Below are 19,895 nucleotides of genomic sequence, written 5' to 3' on the forward strand. Positions count from 1 at the left end.
AGCTGATCCTGCATTCCTCCCTGGACCAACAAGGTCCTGCCATCACTTCACTGCTGGAAAAGCACTCCTGGCTTCAGCAGCTGTGCATTCTCCTCCCCCAGCTGCGGACAGATGCACATCACCATGAGCCAGGCTCAACCCTCACACCACTCACACAAGCCCTGGCACCTCCCAAAACCATCAGCCCTCCATCCATGTGTGTATTCCAGCAGGCAGCTCTGTCCCAGAGCTCAGCTCCAGACACCTGGCTCTCCAGAGCAGCTACAAAAACAAACAATCCAGAATTTCCTAAAGGCTGAACAGAGAATTAAACCCGAGCAGAGCTGAGGACAGCCCGGACAGGATCACCACATGAAGCTCCAATTCCAGCACTCCCAGCACCTGTCCTGCTCCCATTTGAGGCAAAGGGGGACTGAATTTTGCCAGGAAAAGGCAGAGACACTCAGATCTGTCCCAGCCACGTTCTGGCCACCATCCCAACCCATCAGGAGGCAGATGTCCCTGTGCAGGCTGCCAGCACCGAAGGTGAAAGTTTATTACTGTGCCTTTGCATTTCCCTCGCCATAAACAGGAAACAACCAGCATTAGACTCACTAAATAAAAAAAGCCAAACCAGATAGGCAAGGCAGAAGATGCTGCTTTTTCCATCCACACCCTTTTCCCTCTCATTCACATACAAATTACTGTTGCATCCAGGTGGGAGGAGAGTTTGAAGAGGGGAGGGAAAGGGGGGGAGAGAAGAAATGTTTGCCAAATAGGCTGAGGGATCAGAGGGAGCTTTCTCATAAAGCGCAGGGCTGACCCACAAACTGCTAGAAAACCTCAAACTCCGCAAGAGTTTCCCTCCCTCGCCGCTTGCAGGGTGAGAGCAGCCCCAGCAGGGAGATGGGAGGCAGGGAAGGGGTCTAACCAGGTCACTCCACCCTTCCCATCCCGCCCGGAGCACAACACGGGAGGGAGGGAGGGAAGCAGACCTGAAATGTAGGCCATCTACAAAGGCTGGGGGAGAGGCTTCAACGATGTGAGATTTATGATCTTCAAAGTGATTAGAGCCCAGCACTCCAAATAAAGGCAAAGAGAGCTCCTGCAGTCAGTTTGGAGTTGGGTTTCAAACCATCCTGCCCTGGCTTCGGTTTGAAAACTTGAATTGCAAGCTAATGAAAAAGGGGGGGGGGGGGAAAAGCACCTAAAACCAACCTCAAACCCCAAACCAAATTAAAAAACCCACCAACCTCTACCCCTAATGAAAGAGCACAGCACCTGATTTTACATGAAAACACTTTGATATTTCTAGCTCTCCTCTCTTCCTTTTTTCTCGTCATTTGAAATCTATTTGCTGAATTGAGGATGAATTCACCAACAGCTGAGGTCAACCCTAAATGTGAGTGTGGAGCCCGTGTGCGTTTGGGCTCCTGCTCATTTGAGAGAATAATTTAAAATAATAATTATTATTTTAAATAACAATACTTTCAAATAGTAATTATTATTTTAAATAATAATGATTTAAAATCACTCTACCCATGGCCTTGGGAGGGCCAAGAGAGGGAGACAAAGAGCCACTTGCACAGGCCTGTGTCCACTCAGGGACTGTTACATCCCATCCCTGGCATCACTGCAAACCCCCTCAGTGGGCTCTGGGGAACCAGAGCAGATTAGAAATAAAATAAAACAATAAAACTAGCTCATTCACAGTCTTTTGCTTTTTAAACCTTGCTAAATCCCCAGCTAAGTTGGCTATTCAGTTAGTTACACAGACAAGCTGGAATAAATGAATTGGATTTTGCGGTGCTGTTTTGGTGGAGGGAGGAAAATAAAAGTGAAAATGCTGACAAAAACTAAAAAATAAAGCACAAACCCACAATTTCTTTATAGGAGGAGGATATTTCTACTGCCTGCAAGCCTGGCTGCCCCCACAGCTTCCCCAGCATCACCCAGAGGAATACAGAGGGTGGTGGGTCAGATCAGCAGCGGGTGTAAATCAGCATTGCTCCAGCACCTCTCCTCGATTAACCCCAGCCCCAACACCTCTGTGCTGCTGCCACAGGAGACGTTTTCCTGCTCATTTCTATCTGAAATTTCCTTTTATCACCCCCATGAGCTGATTGGATTCTTCTCCCAGCCCTGGGCTGGAGACACAGGGCTTTTTGTTTGCAGCTGGGGATTCCAGAATCCTGGAAGATGGCTGAGCGTGTCAAGACATCTTTGGTAGGAAGGGGAGACCCACCCAAGGCTGGAGCAGCCAAAGCAAACAAACAAACAGCAGCCTGGCTGACATTTGTCACGGTGAGAGCCACCAAGGGAAGCTTGAGGGACAAAAAGCCACGTGGAAGAGGCACAGCTGCCCAGTGCTGCTCACAGGGTTGGAGCCCTTGGATTTGGGGAATGCACGTTGGAAGTGGATTGCTTGCTGTGCCAACATCACCCTCAAGTCTGTCCATGGAGTTACAGCCCCTCCTGCATTCCTGGCTGCAGCTCCCATCCAGCCCCTGGAATCCTGCAGCAGGGCAGAGTTTGGTTCTCCAGACTCCTCTTTTCCTTTCCAGGGCTCAGTCCAGCACTGCTGGCCACAGGAGGCCTCAGCTCTGGGCTCAGGGAGCATTTTCCTAAAATCTCAGAATGGTTTGGGCTGGAAGGAATCTTAAAATTCTTCTCATCCCACCCCTGCCTTTAGCAGGGACAACTTCCACTGTCCCAGGCTGCTCCAAGCCCCATCCAGCCTGGCCTTGGGCACTTCCAGGGATCCAGGGGCAGCCACAGCTGCTCTGGGCACCCTGTGCCTCCCACCCTGCCAGCAGAGCTCCTGTGTCTGCCCAGATCCACAGGCTCCAGAGGGCTGTCACCTCCTGATGTGACACCCAGGGATCTTTAGAGCCACCCAGGAAGATCTGCAGGCACTCAGTGAGCCAGGGAAGGCTTTTAGCTGGACAAAGCAGAGGGAGAAGGGCACACACAGCAGGGACACGGCCCCTCAGCTGCTCTTTGCAATTGCGGTTTGCTTGCCCCATATTTTTATCTGCTGTCCCTTTCCCTGCTGCCTTGCAGACAGGAATTTGACCTGTGCACTCCAAGATCTCAAACCACATGATTTTTAGTGCTGGCTGACACTCCTGAGGGCCTTTGTCCCTGCCAGTGCCAGTGTCACAGCACCAGGGCTTTGGGGAGGGATTTGTACCCTTTCCACCACAACTGAGGTGCTTTTTGTTTCTAAACCATGATACCAAAAAAAATTTTAAAAGCCAGAAAACCCCTTGAGCAAATGGTCATTTAAAGGAGCTCTGTAATTAGCTGAACTTGTATGAATTAGGGAGAGGGAAGCCAGGGATGTAATCTGTCACAGCATCCCACAAGGGGAACTGGGAAGAAGTTCTGTGGTCTGTTTAATGGCACCTTCTGACCTAACAGTTTTTATCTCTCTGCAGGAGCTGCAGCATGATGAGCAAGTGAAACACAGCCATTCCAGAAAGGAGGAGAATGCCTGGGAAGCCAGGGAGCATCTTACCTGCCTGTTAAAGTCCAGCCCATTCTGTTCATTCCCTACAACGAAACAAAGAGAAAAACATCTCAGTATTAATGACAGCCAGCACTGGTGGGAGCTTTCCAGAACCTGGAACGCACATAACCAAAAAATTGGCCCTGGGAGAGCAAGGAGAGGAGGAGGAGGGTGCAGGAATGGAAGGATGAAGGATTGTGCAGCATTTTGGTGTTGCCAACCCTTGCTGAGGGATAATAAAAGTGTTCCTGCCTGGGAGATACCTGGCCAAGGGTGGGGGAAATCTCGCTGAGCGCGAGGGAGATTCCAGCAGAGGTGAGCTGGAGGACATCACAAATCTCCAGGGAAATCCAGAGCTAACTGTGGGAAAGGCCAGCAAGCAGGTGGCCAGGGCTGCTGGCCTGGGATCTTCAGGAACCCGCGTGGCACCGCGTAATTACGGGATATCTGGAGGAACACAGGGTGCCGTGGGGTTGTGCTCAAGAGGCGTCTCCTTGATTCCAAAAGAGATTGGCAGGCACAGGGGGAAAAATCAGACAGGTTTCAGCCTGAAGGTACCGCACAGGCCTTCACTCATTCCCCTTTGATGATAAACATCCCCCCCTCCCGCCATCACACCTGCCAAATTCATCAGGAACATCACAGAGCAAAGGTTGTGCTCTCCACAGATCTGAATGCTTTAAGGGATTCCACGAAGCTCTCGAGCTGCAGAGGCAACCCCAAGACACCCCTTCCCTTTGCAGCACATTCCCCAAGCCATTCCCTGCCAGTCCAGCCGAGCTGGCGATGAGGAGCCCGGAATTGTTCTCATCCCACTGGCACAAGCCCCCGGGCCTCCCGCTCCTGCTGTTTTTTCCAGGATAACGTTCCCCATGAAGCAGAGCCCGTGCCCTGTGATCTGATCAAGCTCCAACACATCGTGTTTTCCAGCAGTTCAGGGCTCCTGCAAAGAGCTGGAAAGTGCTTGGGAGAGGCTGGGCATGCAGGGGGGTGAATCCAGCTCTGCCATGGACTTTCCTCGACTGAACAATCCTTTATGCTATCCCAGCACATCATTTTCCATGCACAGAGTATTCCCAGGTGAATCAGCGTGGATCCTGAGGGGGAGCGTTCTCGGTACAATTATCCACAGATGGCAAAACATTGGAGAGTCAGGGATAACAGAGCTTTGTGGCTGATCTCTGCTGTCTAGAAACAGCCCTGGAGATTTAATCTGTGACATTTAAAAATCACTGACTGTGGAAGCGGAGCTGTGGGACCGTGCTATCGAGCAGAGCCATGGCAGAACGAGCTGCTGCCCCCTCAATTTGACATCTCCTCACCCTCTGCACCTCAACCAGCTCTGAGCTTCCCCCTCAATTTGAGATCTGCTCCATCTCCTCACCCTCTGCATCCCAACCAGCTCTGAGCTTCCCCTTCAATTTGAGACCTCCATCTCCTCACCCTCTGCATCCCAACCAGCTCTGAGCCCTCTCCTCCCAGTCTGGCTGCATTTCCACCCTGCCTTCCTCCCAGCCTGCTGTCTCCCAGCCCTTTATCTCTTTTCCCCGCGTAATTCCCTCGCTCCAACCCCCTCTGCTCCCTGTCCAGCTCTCTCCAGCTGCTCCCTCCCCAGCAATGGGGTTCATTCATTGCGTTCCAGCTCCCTTCCAGCCCCAAAAGCCAAGGAGGGCAAATCCAGCGATGGGAACGCTGATAGCGCTAATGGATGATCACAATCAGCATCCACACACCTGAGCAGGACCGCAGGAGCATCTTCAAGGCCTGCAGTTTCTACCTTTGAAACCCCCACGGGGTGTGTGGGGGGGGTGTTTGATGCGATCTGGAGGCAGCAGCTGAAGGGAAGCAAAGCCAGGAGGGAAGGAGGAAATAAAAGTTCCCAGCTGCTAAAATAGAACAGGAAGGAAAAGGTAATCTCCGGGTTTCTTGGAGACAGGAGTTTCGCTCACGTTCGGGCGCAGCGTGGTGATGAGGCAAGATTCAGAGAGCTGCAGGGGAATCCCTGGGTCCCAGTGACAACGGCTGAGTCACCAGCACTCACCCCAAAGCTTGGAACCCCAGAGGTGTGGCTGGAACAGAGCGTCCCTGCACAGCCCCACATCCCCCAGCACAGCCTTTCCTTCCCTCCACAAGCACTGACACACTCAGGCCTTCTCTTTGTCCCTTCCTCTCCTACAGAGCCACACACGGCATCCTCCACATCCCTGCAGATCAACAAGGGGGGGATTTGGGAGCACCCCAGCTGGGAATTCTGTGCCAGCTGAGCAAATATTCCTGGAGGCTGGCACTGAGTGGGGTGTCTGAGTCGGAGGGAGCTCTCTGGGAGCAGCAGGCACCTCCAGAGGCCATTCCTGCACCTATCTCAGCCACCCATCTCCCCGGCAGGAATGGCCCTCTGGAGATGACTATTCCTCCTGACTGACTCCAAAGGGACCCAGGGGCAACCAGTTCAGCCTCAGATGTCCAAGAGGGAGAGGTTTAAAACTGGGAGGGGTGATTTCTGCTCCCAGTGGTTATGTAAATGGGAGCTGGATACACAAATCTCTGCAGGACCAACCAGTGTTTGGGCACTGGTTTATTTGCAAACAAATCTGGCCCTTCTTTTTCTGTTTCAGTAAATGTAAAATTCAGGTGATTGCAGCTGCGAGCCAAGGTTTGGGTGTGATAGGGATAACAGCTCTCCTCTTTCAGTTGAACTGTAACTTTCTTTCCTACAAATGCTTTATAAAAATAGCCTCGGCTTCCTCCCAGTTTCTGTCAACATCAGGACTCACACTGCAGCAGTCATTTCTCTCCTTAAAGGAATGAGCTGTTCAAACAATCTGCACTTAAGATTTAATCTTTTCTAGCTCCAGGAGATAAAAAGAAAGAAAAGTGTAAGTGGCAGCAGATTCTCTCTCCTGCTGCAAGCTGCCAGAACTCCACTCATTTTGATGGAGCTTCAGCCCAGCCAACAACTCGATTTTTGCTGCACAAGCCAGACACAGTGGGATCCAGAACCTCCAGAATCTGTTAGATCAGTCCTCCCCTTCCTGAAATTCCACGGGGCTGGGGAAGCCCTGGGATTTCAACGGGGAAAGGCTGCTTGGAGCCCCATCAATTCCCAGCAGCTCGCCCATCACCAGGGCTTCACCCTCGGCTCCTGGCTGTTTGGAAAAGCAGTGATAAGCTCAGCTGGCTCCCCGAGCCCAGCAGCCCAGGGTTGTGCTGCTCTCCTTGGTTCACCTGGCAGCTGTTTTGCATAGCCCTGGCATCAGATCTGGTGCGAGTTTGCCTGGGGAGGTTTCTCTGGGGATGGGAGCAGCGCAGCAGTTCCGGGCAGCTTCCCCCCACCCGCTGCTGTTCCCCCCTGGAAAACCCAGGGCGAGGGATCCATGGGGAGCAGAGCTGCAGAGCCAGTCCGGCCCTGCAGGATAAAAGCACCCTAATGGGGGAAAAGTAAAATCAGGGTGGCCTTCATCTTCACACGGGCAGGTGTCACCTCCAGGGAGTGACACTTCTCACCTGGCCACTCCAACAGGGCTCATCCCTGTTCCCAGGCACTGAACTCACCCCACGCTCTGGAGGGACGGGGGGATGAGGAGGTGATTCCAGCCTGCAGCAGGTGTTGGAGAATTCCCGCAGGGAATCAGTTTGCTGCTGCACATTTGGGAGGGAAATGGGGAAGAGCTGAAGGGCGCTGGGGGAGCAGTGCCAGGCAGACACTACGCAGGGGTTCGGCCGCCTGGCCTGAGATGTCTGAAACTTTCAGATGCCTCAGTGGGAGCCAATTGCTCCAGGCTCCATTTGCAGCCATGCAGAGGAAGCAGGAGCTTCCAGAGGGCAATTCCTCTTGCCCCTGAGATAGATGGCACAGGGATGAATCACCCTCTGGAGATCCCCGTTTCCATCAGGGACTGCCTGGGGTGAGCGGGTCAGGCTGAAGCCTCAGAGGATTGAATACCTAAAATTAAGATTAATCTCACTTATCCTGGAGATTTTTGCACTCCATCTGATGAAGCACAATGCCACAGGAGATTGGCAGAGCAGGCCAGGTGTAGGGTGCCTTTCAAGGGGCATTTCTGATAAATTCACTGTTGAAATCTCTCACCTCAAACAAGGTGTGAAGTTAAGAGACTGCCCAAGTGCTGGTAGAGAAAAGGGTGGCAATTCCTGTAACTATAACCAGTACTTGTCCCACAAGCTGTAAATGAAGCCAAATGCTCACCTGCACTGAAGGAATAAGTAAAACAAGATATTCAGCACGAAACACTCCCCAGGATGTCCACTGACTTTGGAAATTCAGGCAAAAACCAAGGCATGGCCTTCATGCTGCTGCTCCCAGCAGCCACACCAGTGACTTCCTCAGAGCCAGCAGGAGGCCCTGAATGCTGGGACCTCGCTCAAATCACCTTTTCCCCACGGAGTGGCCACCCCTGATTCCCTCCTGCTGCTCCCACCAGCACTGGGGCAGGAGGAACTGCAGCTGAGCAGGCACCAGTCAATTCCCTGGATCCCCACACACCCTGCTGGGACACTTGATGCTCCCAAGGCACTTAAAAAGTGTTTTTTCAAGTGTGAGCAGGATGGGGAGTTCTTGAGGCAGCCAGGTAAGGCTGCAGTTCTAATCGGAACTCTTTGCTCCAAAGACACAAAAACCCAAACCATCGGAGCATCCCCATGGGAAAGCCAAGGCTGGTGAGCAAAAGCGAATCTTGTGCTGACTCAGACAGCTCCAGACTCCAGGGGAAGCTTTCACTGAACACTCAAGAGCTTTTATAACCCCTGGGTTATAGAAATGCCTTCCCTCTGTCAGCAGTGCCTCCGAGAAACCCCGTCCCCAGGTCCCTCTGCAGCCCCTCCGTGTGGGGCAGGGCGAGGGGGAGAGCAGGACAGCGAGTGTGGGAGACTTGGGCACCTTCCAGAAGGAAACCCGAGGGCAGCAGTTGTTCCCACGGAAAACATTTCACCTGCAGCTGCTGGGAGAGGGCAAGTCTCTTCTCCTAGACCAGAGGCAAGAGGCAGATCAGACCAGCTCTTCCTTTGCCCCTCTAATTCAAGTCAAACCAGCCTTTTGTTCCCCTTTCCCCTCCCCATCCTTTTTTATCCTCTTCCATAATGGGATGTTTAAGAAAAAAAAATAAAATAACCCAACCTCAAACCCTAATCACCTTCATTTGAATTTCAAATATCCCCCTCCTGGCCTCCCCCACGCCCCAACTGACTCGGAGCTGGGAATATGGAAATTTCTCCTGCTTGCCTTAAATGTGGCTGTGCTATGAAAATCATCAGCCTTATGCAAATCCCGAGCAGCCCCAATTGCCATAGCAACCAGCTGTTTCCAGCCCAACCGCTGCAGCTTTCATTTACCCGGGACTTGTCCTGGGGCTGTGCATTGCTGCAGGGGGAAAAGACCAGAGAAATCCTGGAGGCTTTGAGGAAAGTTTCACGAGGGAGAGCCAGCCTTGGGGAGCAAAGGCGTAGCCCAGGACTGAGCTCAGCGTGGGGCCGGGAGAGGCCAAGTTTCCTCAAAAGACTTTGGCCTGGCAAGCTGCTTCCAGCCCAGGCTGAGGAGGGAACAACAAAAGGCAGAAGGAGAAAAAAAGCTCCCTGAAAAAAATATAAAATAAAAAAGCTGGGAGGCAGCACGGGCTGAGCACCCCTCAGCCCAATCTGCCATCCCTCACCTGTGTGCTCGATCCTTTCACCTCAGTTAGGGGCTGACACAGAGGCCAGGACCTCCAAACCTTATCCCAACATGATCCATCACCTTCCAAAGAGACTGTGCCACCAAGAGCCGCCTTCCCAGAGCCATCCCTGGGCAGAGCAGCAGCTGCAGACAGCTCACACCCTGCAGAGAGGTGCGAGAAGAGAGCAGGACTCTCACCTGCGAGCTGAGGGCTCAGTTCGGTTTGAGGCAGAGGCAGACTGAGGCAAAGCCTCTGATTTTCCATCTGCTCTGCCACGGATTTAATGCAAAACGCTGGCACTGGGAGGGGATTTGGCCGGGCTGGAGGTTCTGGTGTCCAGTTTCAGAGCTGTCCTGTGGCACAGGGAGGTGCCCCGTGCTGACACCTTGCTGCAGGCTCCAGTGGGCACCAAGGGGAAGGACAGCACCCGCAGGGATGGGTGGCACAGCAGCGGCTCCTCACAAGGGATGCTCAGGAGCAGATGCAGCACTGCAGCCCTGAGAGGATGGATTGCTGCATGAGTGCTCTCCACAAGGGAGAAGTGACACGTGGCTGAGGGCCAGCTCTGATCTCTGCTCTCTGTGACCCAGGGAACGGCTGGAGCTGGGCCAGGGGAATTTGGGATGGATCTCAGGGAAAGGTTCTTCCCCGCAGGGTGCTGGCACTGCCCAGGCTCTCCAGGGAATGGGCACGGCCCCGAGGCTGCCAGAGCTCCAGGAGCCTTTGGACAGCGCTGCCAGGGATTTGGGGGTGTCTGAGCAGGGCCAGGAGCTGCCCTGGATGATCCTGTGGGTCCCTCCCTGGCTGGGATCCTAAAGCACTCAGAAAAGTTACCCAAGCTGTGAGAGCAAGATAACCCTGCTCCCACGGCCACCACGAGCCCAGAGCTCCACCAAGCCAGCCAGCCTTCTGTCCCTCCTGCAGCTCCCAGGCTCAGCCATGGAATCACAGAATCACGGAATCACAGAATCACGGAATCACGGAATCACGGAATCACAGAATCACAGAATCACGGAATCACAGAATCACGGAATCACGGAATCACGGAATCATGGAATCACAGAACCATAGAATTATGGAATCACCAGGTTGGAAAAGAGCTTCAAGATCGAGTCCAACCCAGCCCAAAAACCTCACCTAAACCACAGCACCGAGTGCCACATCCAGTCTGTTTTACACACACCCAGGGATGGTGACTCCACCACCTCCCCGGGCAGACCATTCCGGTACTTTATCACCCTTTCTGTAAAAAACTTCTTCCTGACATCCAACCTAAACTTCCCTTGGCTCAGCCAACCTCCCCATCCCAGGAGCCTCCCAAACCCTCTCCACAGGGCTGCCCCATGGGGCACCCCACATCCCCCCGGAGCTGGGGTGCCCACCCTGGGCTGCTGGCAGTGCCCAGCTCCCCGGGTTCCAGGGTGGGGAGGGCAGATGCTGGCGGTGCCTGCAGCTATTCCCTTCCCCGTGGTTGTGTTTGAAGCGCTTCCCTATCGCCCTTTTTGTAAAAGCTTTGGCTTCCCCCCCATAGCCTCAACAGATGAAATCAAAGGGAAGTAGCTCTGCTTGGTGTAACCTGTTTTGATGGAGGAGATAAGCGGGGAACAAGTGTCTGACACAAACAAACAGACAGACAGGGGCAAGTCCCACCTCAGCGTTCTGTTGCATCAGATAGCAGGGCTTAGATAAACCACAAGAAGGGGGAGATCTCTGCCCCCGGGGCCGCAGGACCAGGGGCGACACTCGGCACTGCCAAGCCCCCACAGTTCCCATCAAAAAAATCAGCGCCGAGCTCTCGCTGGCATGGCTTTCATCAGTTTAAAAAAGATGAAAAGAGCTCCGAGCCAAGCAGAAAACTCTCTGCTCTTCATTACCCCCCATGGAGGCTCGCCCAGGAGCCCGGCCACGATGCCAAGGCTTGGAATCACGAAGGGAAAGGGGAAAAGAACCCTAAAAGCAAAGGAATAATCTCTGATCAGCCTGCCCCGCATCTCTGGGGTGATGGGGAAGGCAAACCAACCCTCGTGGGAGCAACTGTTCCCCCCAACACACACATGATTAAAAAAATTCAGAGCTGAAGTAAAGGAAGGATTAATATTCACAGGGCTTGGCAGGGAGAACCCTTAAAAATTATATATATTTTAAATAATAATTTGTAAAATGGCATAATTTCACTGTAACCGGGGGATTTGGGATCAAAAAACCACAAGTTTCTGGAGAATACATATATTTTTTTTAAAAGCCCTGAAACATTTTCTATGAAATTGGTGTGGATGAAATGAAAAGGAAAAAAATAAAAAGAAAAAAGCACTGAGCTCTCCAAACCACCTATGAAAAGTGAACGATTTTAACAATTTTCTCAAAAAAGAAAAAAAACCCCACAATTATTTCAATCACTTTCAAAGTAAAACAATGCCCCAAATTACCCCGGTTTTTTTCCTCTCTTCTAAACCTGGAATTGGCGGGGATATGAAAGGATGAGATTATACTTCTGCTACTGACACTTCCCATCAGATCTTTAGGCATCAGCTTTAGATCAAGGGCTCGGTTTACAAAAGGATTTTGATACTTAATTCCCTCCTTTTTTCTTTTCCCAAATTCTTGGAGCCAGCCCACATCTTTTGGTGATGAAAAACCTCTGGGTACCTGCACTTAGGAGGATTTCTAGGTCTGGTATTGTTAATTTGGTAAGAGTATTGTTAATTTTCCCTCCTTTGGGGGGGGAACAAGCTTCCTGGGGAGCCGTGTGGATTCAGTAGGAAATGGGAAATTCAATTAATGAGTCATCAGAAAACACACGGAGCCCTTTCCCACATGAAGCAGGTAACCAAAACACGCCGCTATTTGGAGCTGCAGTAAATATTCCTCCAACAACGCGTGCAGGGGAGCACCAAAACTTCCCGGGAAGCTCGGCACAAAGAGAGTTTTGTTGTTTATAAACAGAAAGGGCTGAAAGAAGAGAGGAAACAACTCGGGAGAGGGTTTGGGTGAGGAACCCTGAGCTGCACCTTGGACAGGTGAGTGAGAGGGTGATGCCATCCCCCAGGGTCCTACAAGGTGTCCCCAAGGCTGGCAGCCTCAGGAGGGGCTGTGATTGCTGCTGGGGACCCCCTAAAGAATCTCCCAACCCTTTACAGTGTCACCTTTCCCAGAAGAACCCGGACAGACAACAAAAATAACCGGGACAGCCTCACAAAAAAAAAATTTTAAAATTAAAATAAATAAATAAAGAAGTGATTTAAACAGGTTCTTTGTGGCACTCTTTGCAAATGAAGGCGATTTACTCGTCCTGATTTCCCTGCTTGATTTGAAGGCTCCGAGAGAGAACGCTGCCGCTAACATTTTTTGTTATTTTCAAACAAATTGACTTCACTGCTCTGCTTTCTCTTCTCAATTACCACTAAAAAGAGGCGCTGCAGCTCACGCTAATGGCTGTCTGGGATGCTTAAGCTGAAAAAAAAAACCCCAAAACCCGTCTTTTATCCAACCAAACGTGCTGCCAGCTTCTGCTTTAACACTTCTGACTCCAACAGCAGCACCAGCAGCAGCCAGAGCCTCCTACTGCATTTAATAACAGCCAATACCAGAATTTAATCCCCATTTTCCTTAATCTTGATTAATCCTGCCACCCCTCAATGAGTGCCAAATATTTCAGGGGGTTCCAGTTCCGAATTTAAGGCCCTGTAACAGCTCCCAGGGTGTTTTGGAGGAGATTTGGGTTGGGGATGTGTTTGTTGCTCGTTTATCCCAAACCCCAACTTGGGGTGATTTGAGAGCCCCGAGCAGGAGCTGAGCTGGCCAAAGTCAATCAGAGTTCACGGATGTGAATAGAAGCAGATTTTATCTCCATTTTAGATTATGTCAAATAACCCATCTTAACAGCCAAGGGCACAGAGGATTTCTAAATCAAGGGGTGGGGTTAGTCCCTTTAAAAGCTGGAATTCTATTGCTTACCCAAAATATCTTTTTTTTTTTTTTTCCCAAGTTATCTCAAATTTTTTAATTCCTTGCAAAGTTTTCTCCTGCTCTTACACATCCCCTTGGCCCAAGCTTAGGGCTCTTGGTTACTCAGAGAATATTTGATTTTTCTACATTTTCTCCACCAGTTGTTGTTTCGAAAGGTGTTGATTTGTAAGCCTATGGCACAGCTTTTAATAATCTCAATTTTCTGTACCTAGTGGGTGCTAAAATGATTTCTTATTGTTGCTCATTTGCCTAAAAAGGGATGTGACCACGGCCCCTGGGGAAATTACAGGGCTCAGGCCTTATATTCAAATCTCACTTCAGGCAGCCTGAAAACACAAACCTGATTTTTCGGGTGTCTGTTACACCTCGTGGTGGGCAAACCTGGCAGAAATCAGTGCTCCCACCATCACTGTCATCTTCAAAGGATCACCCTGGGCCTCAGCATTCCAGATCTGAGGGATGTGGAGGAGCTGGAGCCTGCGCAGCCTCAGGTGTGAGGTGAGAAACCCAACCACTCCTCTCCATCCCTTCTTGCTGGAACTCCTCAGCTGGATTTGGTTATTCCCAAAGTCCCTCCCATTTTTCCCCACACACACAGAGCCCGAAAAATGCTTTTTTCCCTAAGGAAAAGCTCCTGGCACAGCCCCTGGGTGATACAGAGCTAAGCTGAGTGCACCAGGACTGTTCCAAAGGCACACTGCTGTGGCAGAGGCGTGAGTGAATTTCCATGTCAAACCCACTGAGGACATCAGGGAGGCACTCAGGGATTCGCTGCAGTCACACACAAGGGATCTTGCATCGCTGATCAAGATACCAGCGCAATCCTAGCCCGGAGCGCATTCCTGATCAACTCCCAGGCTGCAAGAGCAGCAACAGGAGCCGAGAAAAAAGCACGGGGAGAAACTTCCAGCACCCACATTCCCTTTTTTTTTTTTTCTTTCCCCTTAATTTTTCTTTTCTTTCCCCTCCTTCTCCTGCCCCTGCCACCCCAGGCCCTCCTTACCTGGCTCCACCTGGTCAGGTTCGTGCCGGGTATCTGTGGAATCTGCCGCATCCCCGCTCATCTTGATCTCTGGAAAAGGAGGCACAACTGATTTTAATAACAGGTCACAGTCCCAGGCAACAGGCACATGTGGCTTCCACTAAACAGCACAAATGAATGTGTGTAATTATAATAAACCATCAGACTTTCAAATTTCTGATTCCTCAACATCCAGGCACTAGAATATTCATCAGCTCTGAGGATGCACTTTCCCTCCTGTTGCTCTTTTGCAGCCCCCTCACTCCTGTCCCCCCTCCCCAGTTTGCTGTGGGGTTTTCACCCTTCTCATCCCTCCTCAGCCACGGGATAGAGGGGTGGATTCAGCACTGGGAGCTGCCCAGCCCCGCTCAGGCTTCCCCAAACCTGCCGTGGTGATCTGGCTGTGACACATCCTCCCACACCTGGGGATCCCAGATCCCTTCCCTGTCCTTCAAGATGGCTCAAACTCAACTTGCATTTCCCACTGCCTCTACCTGCACTTTATTTCTGCTCTTCCCAGTCCCATGCAGGTGCTCACACCCCTCACAAGCCACCCAGAAGCTGCCTTGCCCCAAAGCGCTGTCCCCAACCCCTCCAGCTTCCCCATCCTCACCCACACCAAGGAATTTGTCATTTACCCTTGAAGTGATGACTGCCACCACACCCGGGGCCACTTTCTCCTTCGGGGACAGCTGCAAGGAAAGGTGGGAATGGTCAACATCACACCAGGCTGCTCATCTCCTCCTTAAAAGAGGCCAAGGACACAGAGGTGGGAGAAGGGGGGATACCTATTCAAATTCAGATGGACACCCCCTCAGCTTTTCTGCACTTTCCATGGGAATTTTAACTGTTTCCAGACTAGTTGGAGGGGGGCAAAAAAAAAAAAAAAGAAAAAGAAAAGGTAAAAAATGAGATAATTTTTTATTATTGGAGTGATTTGCATGTGCTTCCTGCAGCCAATCCCGGCCACAGACTCTTCCCATTTGCATCGGGGAATAACAACAGCGGGGAAGCTGGGCCAGTGTTTGCTGTGGTTTTGCCGGGGTAGGGAAGGCAGGTGGAAGCCACCTAAAAGCATCATGCAAACCCTTTTCCTCTTCCCCATATCCACCTTTTGTTATTCCCAAACGGATGAGAGCAGCCCCGTTGGATTTTTATCCCCATTTCCCTCTTCTGCTCACACCAAAACAGGCAGGGCTTTGTGTGTGTGCAGGTTTTCTTCTCACATATTCAAAGTTTCCCTCGTGTGCAAACAGCAGATAATCTGGTTTTTTGGCCAAGATTTCATAGCTTTGATCAAGTTGAAAGTCTGAAACTTTCTCCAGCAAATGAATAAAGGTAGAAAAAAAATCAGGATTTTATACCAGAGCACAGAAACTTTCACATACTTCAGAAACTTCCTTTCCTTAAATTATATTAAGGGGGAAAAAGAAGGAGAAAAGAGTTGTGGGATTTTTTTTTTTTTTCCCCTTCAAATAAACCCTCTGCAATTAAGACATGAACGTTTAGTGGGGCTTCTAAGCATTTCTACTGCAGGAAGAGCAATTACCATCAGCTATAAACATCTTCTTGTCTTGTACCACTGCCAAGGGACCCTAACTTAGGCAATCTACAAAGCACAAAGTTTTGCTGGCTGCCAAAAAGTATTAAAAAAAAAAAAAAAAGGCAAGTTCTCATAAAATAGAGGAAGAAAAAAAAAATCTAAAAGCCTGCAGAAGTTTGGTGCTTGCTTTGGTGAGAAAGCTTGAAAGCTTGTTAAAAAAGAAAATAAAATTGGGGAAAGAAAATATCTAATTCCTGGGAGAGCGAGAGCTGGAACAGTTCAGACAGAGCTGGGGAAGGGCAGAAATAGAAGCAGAGCCTGAAAAGCTCTGTCCCTCCTGCAGGAGTGACCCCCACACCCCTCTGCCATTAAAACTGGGCTGGGTGGGGAGGGAAGGAGGAGCTGCTGCCGCAACTTGATTGCATATCACATGTTATCCTCCAGGTAAATCCCCTCCTCCTGCAGCCCAGAGATAAGGAGATGCCCTGGGATTCCCATGCACAGGAATTTTATTTTCAGCGAGATTCAAATCCCTCTGGAGATGTGCACAAGTTATTGCAGTTTGAATGTCTTGTATGGGGGGAAAAAGGAACAAAAAAGGAAAAATGATCAGGAAGAAAAGGAAAACTCTGCCTGCTGATCTGAGAGGTTTAAGGTTTAGGGCAGATGTTGTATCCCTATGGACAGCAGTGCAGCACCAGCACCCTCCAAGGGATCCTTGGGAACAAGGAGCAGACACACAGAGCAATTATTTCCTAATCTAAACGTAGCCAACACCTTTTCATGGACACTCAATGCAAACCCAGCTTTGACCCCTGTTCCATCCTAAAAAAACACCTTCAGACAGGGCAGGCTGCGAGTCCAGCTCCTTCCACACAGCTTTGCCAGCTTAGCAATACACACAGGACAATCAAGCTTGGAAAGAAAAACAACCAAAAACCTCTCTGGGAAAAATAACCCGGCTTAAGACAGCCTAACTCTTAACCACAGCCCTATTAGGAGCCGCCACTGTGGCCTGGGCCATATTAAAAATGTGCTGCTCTGCCCCAGCTCCCAAACAGAGCTGGGGTAGGGGCAGGCTGGGTGGTTCAGCCAGACCAAAGGAGCTCTGCCAGTGCAGACACTTCTCCGGGGATATATCTGCATCTCTATTTTTGCCGAAACAAACGGTGTCAGCAAATAAAGCCTTTCCCAAGCCCTCATTCCCCGTAGCTGTTCGGGCATGGGCGAAGGGTGAACCAGCCTGATGGCTTTCAAAGTGGAATCCGATGGTGGAGGAGGGGGGAGCTCGGCTTGGCTGCGAGCATCACCTGGAGCGTTCTGGGATTTAGGTGCCTGAGCCCCTCTGGAGGCTGCAGGGAGGTGAAATATCCAAAATGCCTGGGGAGGGGGTGGTGGCAGCCACCAGGGAAGTGTCTCAGCAAAGAGGAGAGTGTGTGGAGCCTGGGCAGCACCCCTGGGGGATGTGTCTTCTCCTAAAATCATCAAAGTTGGAAAAGACCTCCAAGACAAAGGCTGGGGTTAAAGCTGAGCACAGCTCTGCTAGCAGCTTGTTACAGAGGGGCCTCAAAGCTGCTCAGGGACCCCAAAACTGAACAGATGTTGTACAGGGGTAAAAAAAAAACCCCTCCCACCTGTGCTGGGCTCCTTTCCCTGCAAAGAGACTCCTTAAAGCTCTGGCCTTTCTGACAGCACGAGGGGATGGTTTGGGGGAGTGGAAGTGCTGCGTGCACCCAGAGCTCCAAATCCAGCCTGGGAGCGATGCCACTGCCTCTGACAGAGGGCACAGTATCGATCTGGGGAATCTTCTCATGAAGAAAGAGTCGCCCACAAGCCCGGCGGATGGGTGGATGGGTGGATTGGAGCCTGCGGGGGACGCGTCCCCAAGAGACACCAACACAAGCACACCCAGAGCAGGTGCTCCGACCAGTCCTCACACCCCGAGCCAAGACCACGAGCCTCCCTCCTCCCCTCGTGGCCAGGGCTCCCCAGCCCACTGAGGCATCCCAGAGCCGTGGAGAGGTTGGGATACAGCTGTGGAGAAAAGGCTTTGCCCACCCATGCCGCTGACACTGGGTGAGGTGGTGCCATTGCTGCACCTTGCCCTGCGGGCCTGTCTGCGAGCCCACGGGCACTCAGGGCTTGTGGAGGGGCTACCAGCCCCCAGGTGTCCCCTGACCAGCAGGGCTCCCACAGGGCTATCCCAGGGAATGAGCCCGGCACAGACTGATGGATGCATCCTCCCCTCCAGCAGAGCGTTTGGTGCCGCACAAAGCCCAGGATAAAAGTCACTAACGGGGCTGTCGGGCTCCTGTATCCCAAAATCCCACTGCCAGCACCCTGCTCCAGTTCCAGCGTCACCCAGCGATGTGCTCCTGCCCCTGGGCTGAGCCCAGGCAGCCCGGGCAGGGTGAGCCGGGGCTCAGCACGGCTCCAGGGGATTTGGCAGGGATTGCTCTGGGTCCGGGGGGCTGCTCGGAGGGGGTGTGAGAGCCCCTGAGCTGCCCCTCTGGATCAGACCCCTGGAAGGAGTTCCTGAGTATCGCTGTTCATTCATTCCTGACTCAACCCAGCCTCCCTCAGCTCCCTCCTCATTCATTTCTCCCTCCTTTTCCCTCTTTGTCGCCAACTTTTCTCCTTTCAGCCCGTGTCCCATCTCTCTCTCACACACCTCCCTCCACCCTTGCCGCATCCTTCCGTGGATTTATCCCTTCTCCCTCCTCCCAGCTTTATCCCAGTGACAGGACGCACAGGTCAGGCACTAAACACTCATTTTCCAGGCACCCGGGATCCCTTTGCGCTCTCCCTGAGCCCCGCTGGGGCTGGCAGAGGCAGCGCTGCTCCCACATTGTGGGCACCCCGAAACAGATCAGGGCAGCATCCATCCCCCGGCAGGAATGCGGGAGAAAAGAGGAGGGAAGGGAGCGGGGAAAGGTGAAGGCAATCAGAGCAAGCCCCATTTCCTGGCCGAGCCCACGGCCCCGGCTCCGCGGTGCGCTCCGTGCCCTTTACCTGCGTGCACGGACTCCAGGTTCACCATCCTGCCGGCGGGGGGAAATCCGCGGTGTGCCCAGCCTCCTGCCGTCAGCCCCAGGTTGCCAGGGGCTGCCAGTTTGCCCTCCCTCCTCTGCCACCCGCTGCCTCTCGAAGCGGCCGTGGGTCCGCTGCCGAAGGGACCTAGAGCTCCATTGCCTGTTGCCATGCAGGGCCAGGTGAGCATGCGGCGCGGTGCCACGCCTCGCCCCACCTCCGGCTCCCTCGGGTGCCCTGACACCCAGCAGCTTGGCGTCAGGCCCATGCAAACGCTGCCATTTGCATATTAGTAACTGGGGAATGGATGAGTCCCTGCAGCGCTGCCAGGCTGCGGGGTGGGGTGGGAAGGAGGGCAGGAAGGAAGGCGCAGCAGCACCCGCAGCACCTGCCCCGGAGCCCCGCTGTCCCCCCTTTCGGCCCTGAGCACCCCCGGCCGGGCAGCACCCCCAGGGAAGGTGTTGGGGTGAAGGAAGGACGCGTTTGGGTCGCCCCGATAACCCTCGTGGCCCTGGGGCTGTGTCCTGTCCGTCTGGGCTGAACCTCGGTGAGGAGCGAAGCAGCGCCAAAAGGAAAGTGAAAAGCATCCAAGGAACCCGTCTTGGCTGGCGATAATGAGCAGGGTCAGGGCTGGCACACGGACACCCTGCTCCACCTCTGTCCCCTAAGGAGAGAAGTGACAGCCAGCCTCTTCCTCCTCATGCCTGCTGTTCCAAGCTGCAGTATTTACCAACTTCCAGGGAAGCCAGGCAAGAAAAAAATCCCCTAACGCTGGCTTCTGCAGAAAGAGCCCAGAGGCCAGAGCCTCAGCCCACGCTCCGTGCTGCGACAGGGACCGAGCCACCCCGACGGAGCCGGGCTGCTGCTCCCTGTCCCTGCCATGTGCCACCCTGGTGACCCCAGCAGCCCTGGGGACACCCGTGTGACAGGGCCGAGCTCCAGCGCCGCTCCGAGCCCTGCTGAAAGCGTTAACGCTCAATTAGTAGCTGCCAGGTACGAGCTATCACACATTCATCTCTCCCTGGGTAATTCACGTTCCAGGGCTCTCGGCTTTCCCACATGCCGCTCTCCCTCCCTGGAAAGACAGGTTTCTCCGAAGGGATGGGTGGGCGGGCAGGATCTCCAGCCTCACCTCCAACCCAGTCCGGAGCGCTGGGGCTGGAGCTGCCCGCGGCA

General features: G+C 52.5%; 1 protein-coding gene across 1 annotated transcript in view; it reads right to left on the reverse strand.

The window, feature by feature from the left end:
• POU2F3 (POU class 2 homeobox 3) overlaps positions 1-19,665 on the reverse strand; it is a 38,904-nt gene extending 19,239 nt beyond the window's left edge. Inside the window, exons 1-4 of the mRNA XM_023941455.2 lie at positions 18,702-19,665; positions 14,785-14,838; positions 14,129-14,197; positions 3,500-3,534 (exon numbers count right to left, since the gene is read on the reverse strand). Of these exons, the coding sequence (XP_023797223.1) occupies positions 3,500-3,534; positions 14,129-14,197; positions 14,785-14,838; positions 18,702-18,987 (444 nt within the window). The 5' untranslated portion in view covers positions 18,988-19,665. The remainder of the gene's footprint in view (positions 1-3,499; positions 3,535-14,128; positions 14,198-14,784; positions 14,839-18,701) is intronic.
• Between the last annotated feature and the right edge of the window lie 230 nt (positions 19,666-19,895).

This window comes from Cyanistes caeruleus, chromosome 23 (genome assembly GCF_971803275.1).
Source record: "Cyanistes caeruleus chromosome 23, bCyaCae1.hap1.1, whole genome shotgun sequence".
Classification (NCBI taxonomy): domain Eukaryota; kingdom Metazoa; phylum Chordata; class Aves; order Passeriformes; family Paridae; genus Cyanistes; species Cyanistes caeruleus.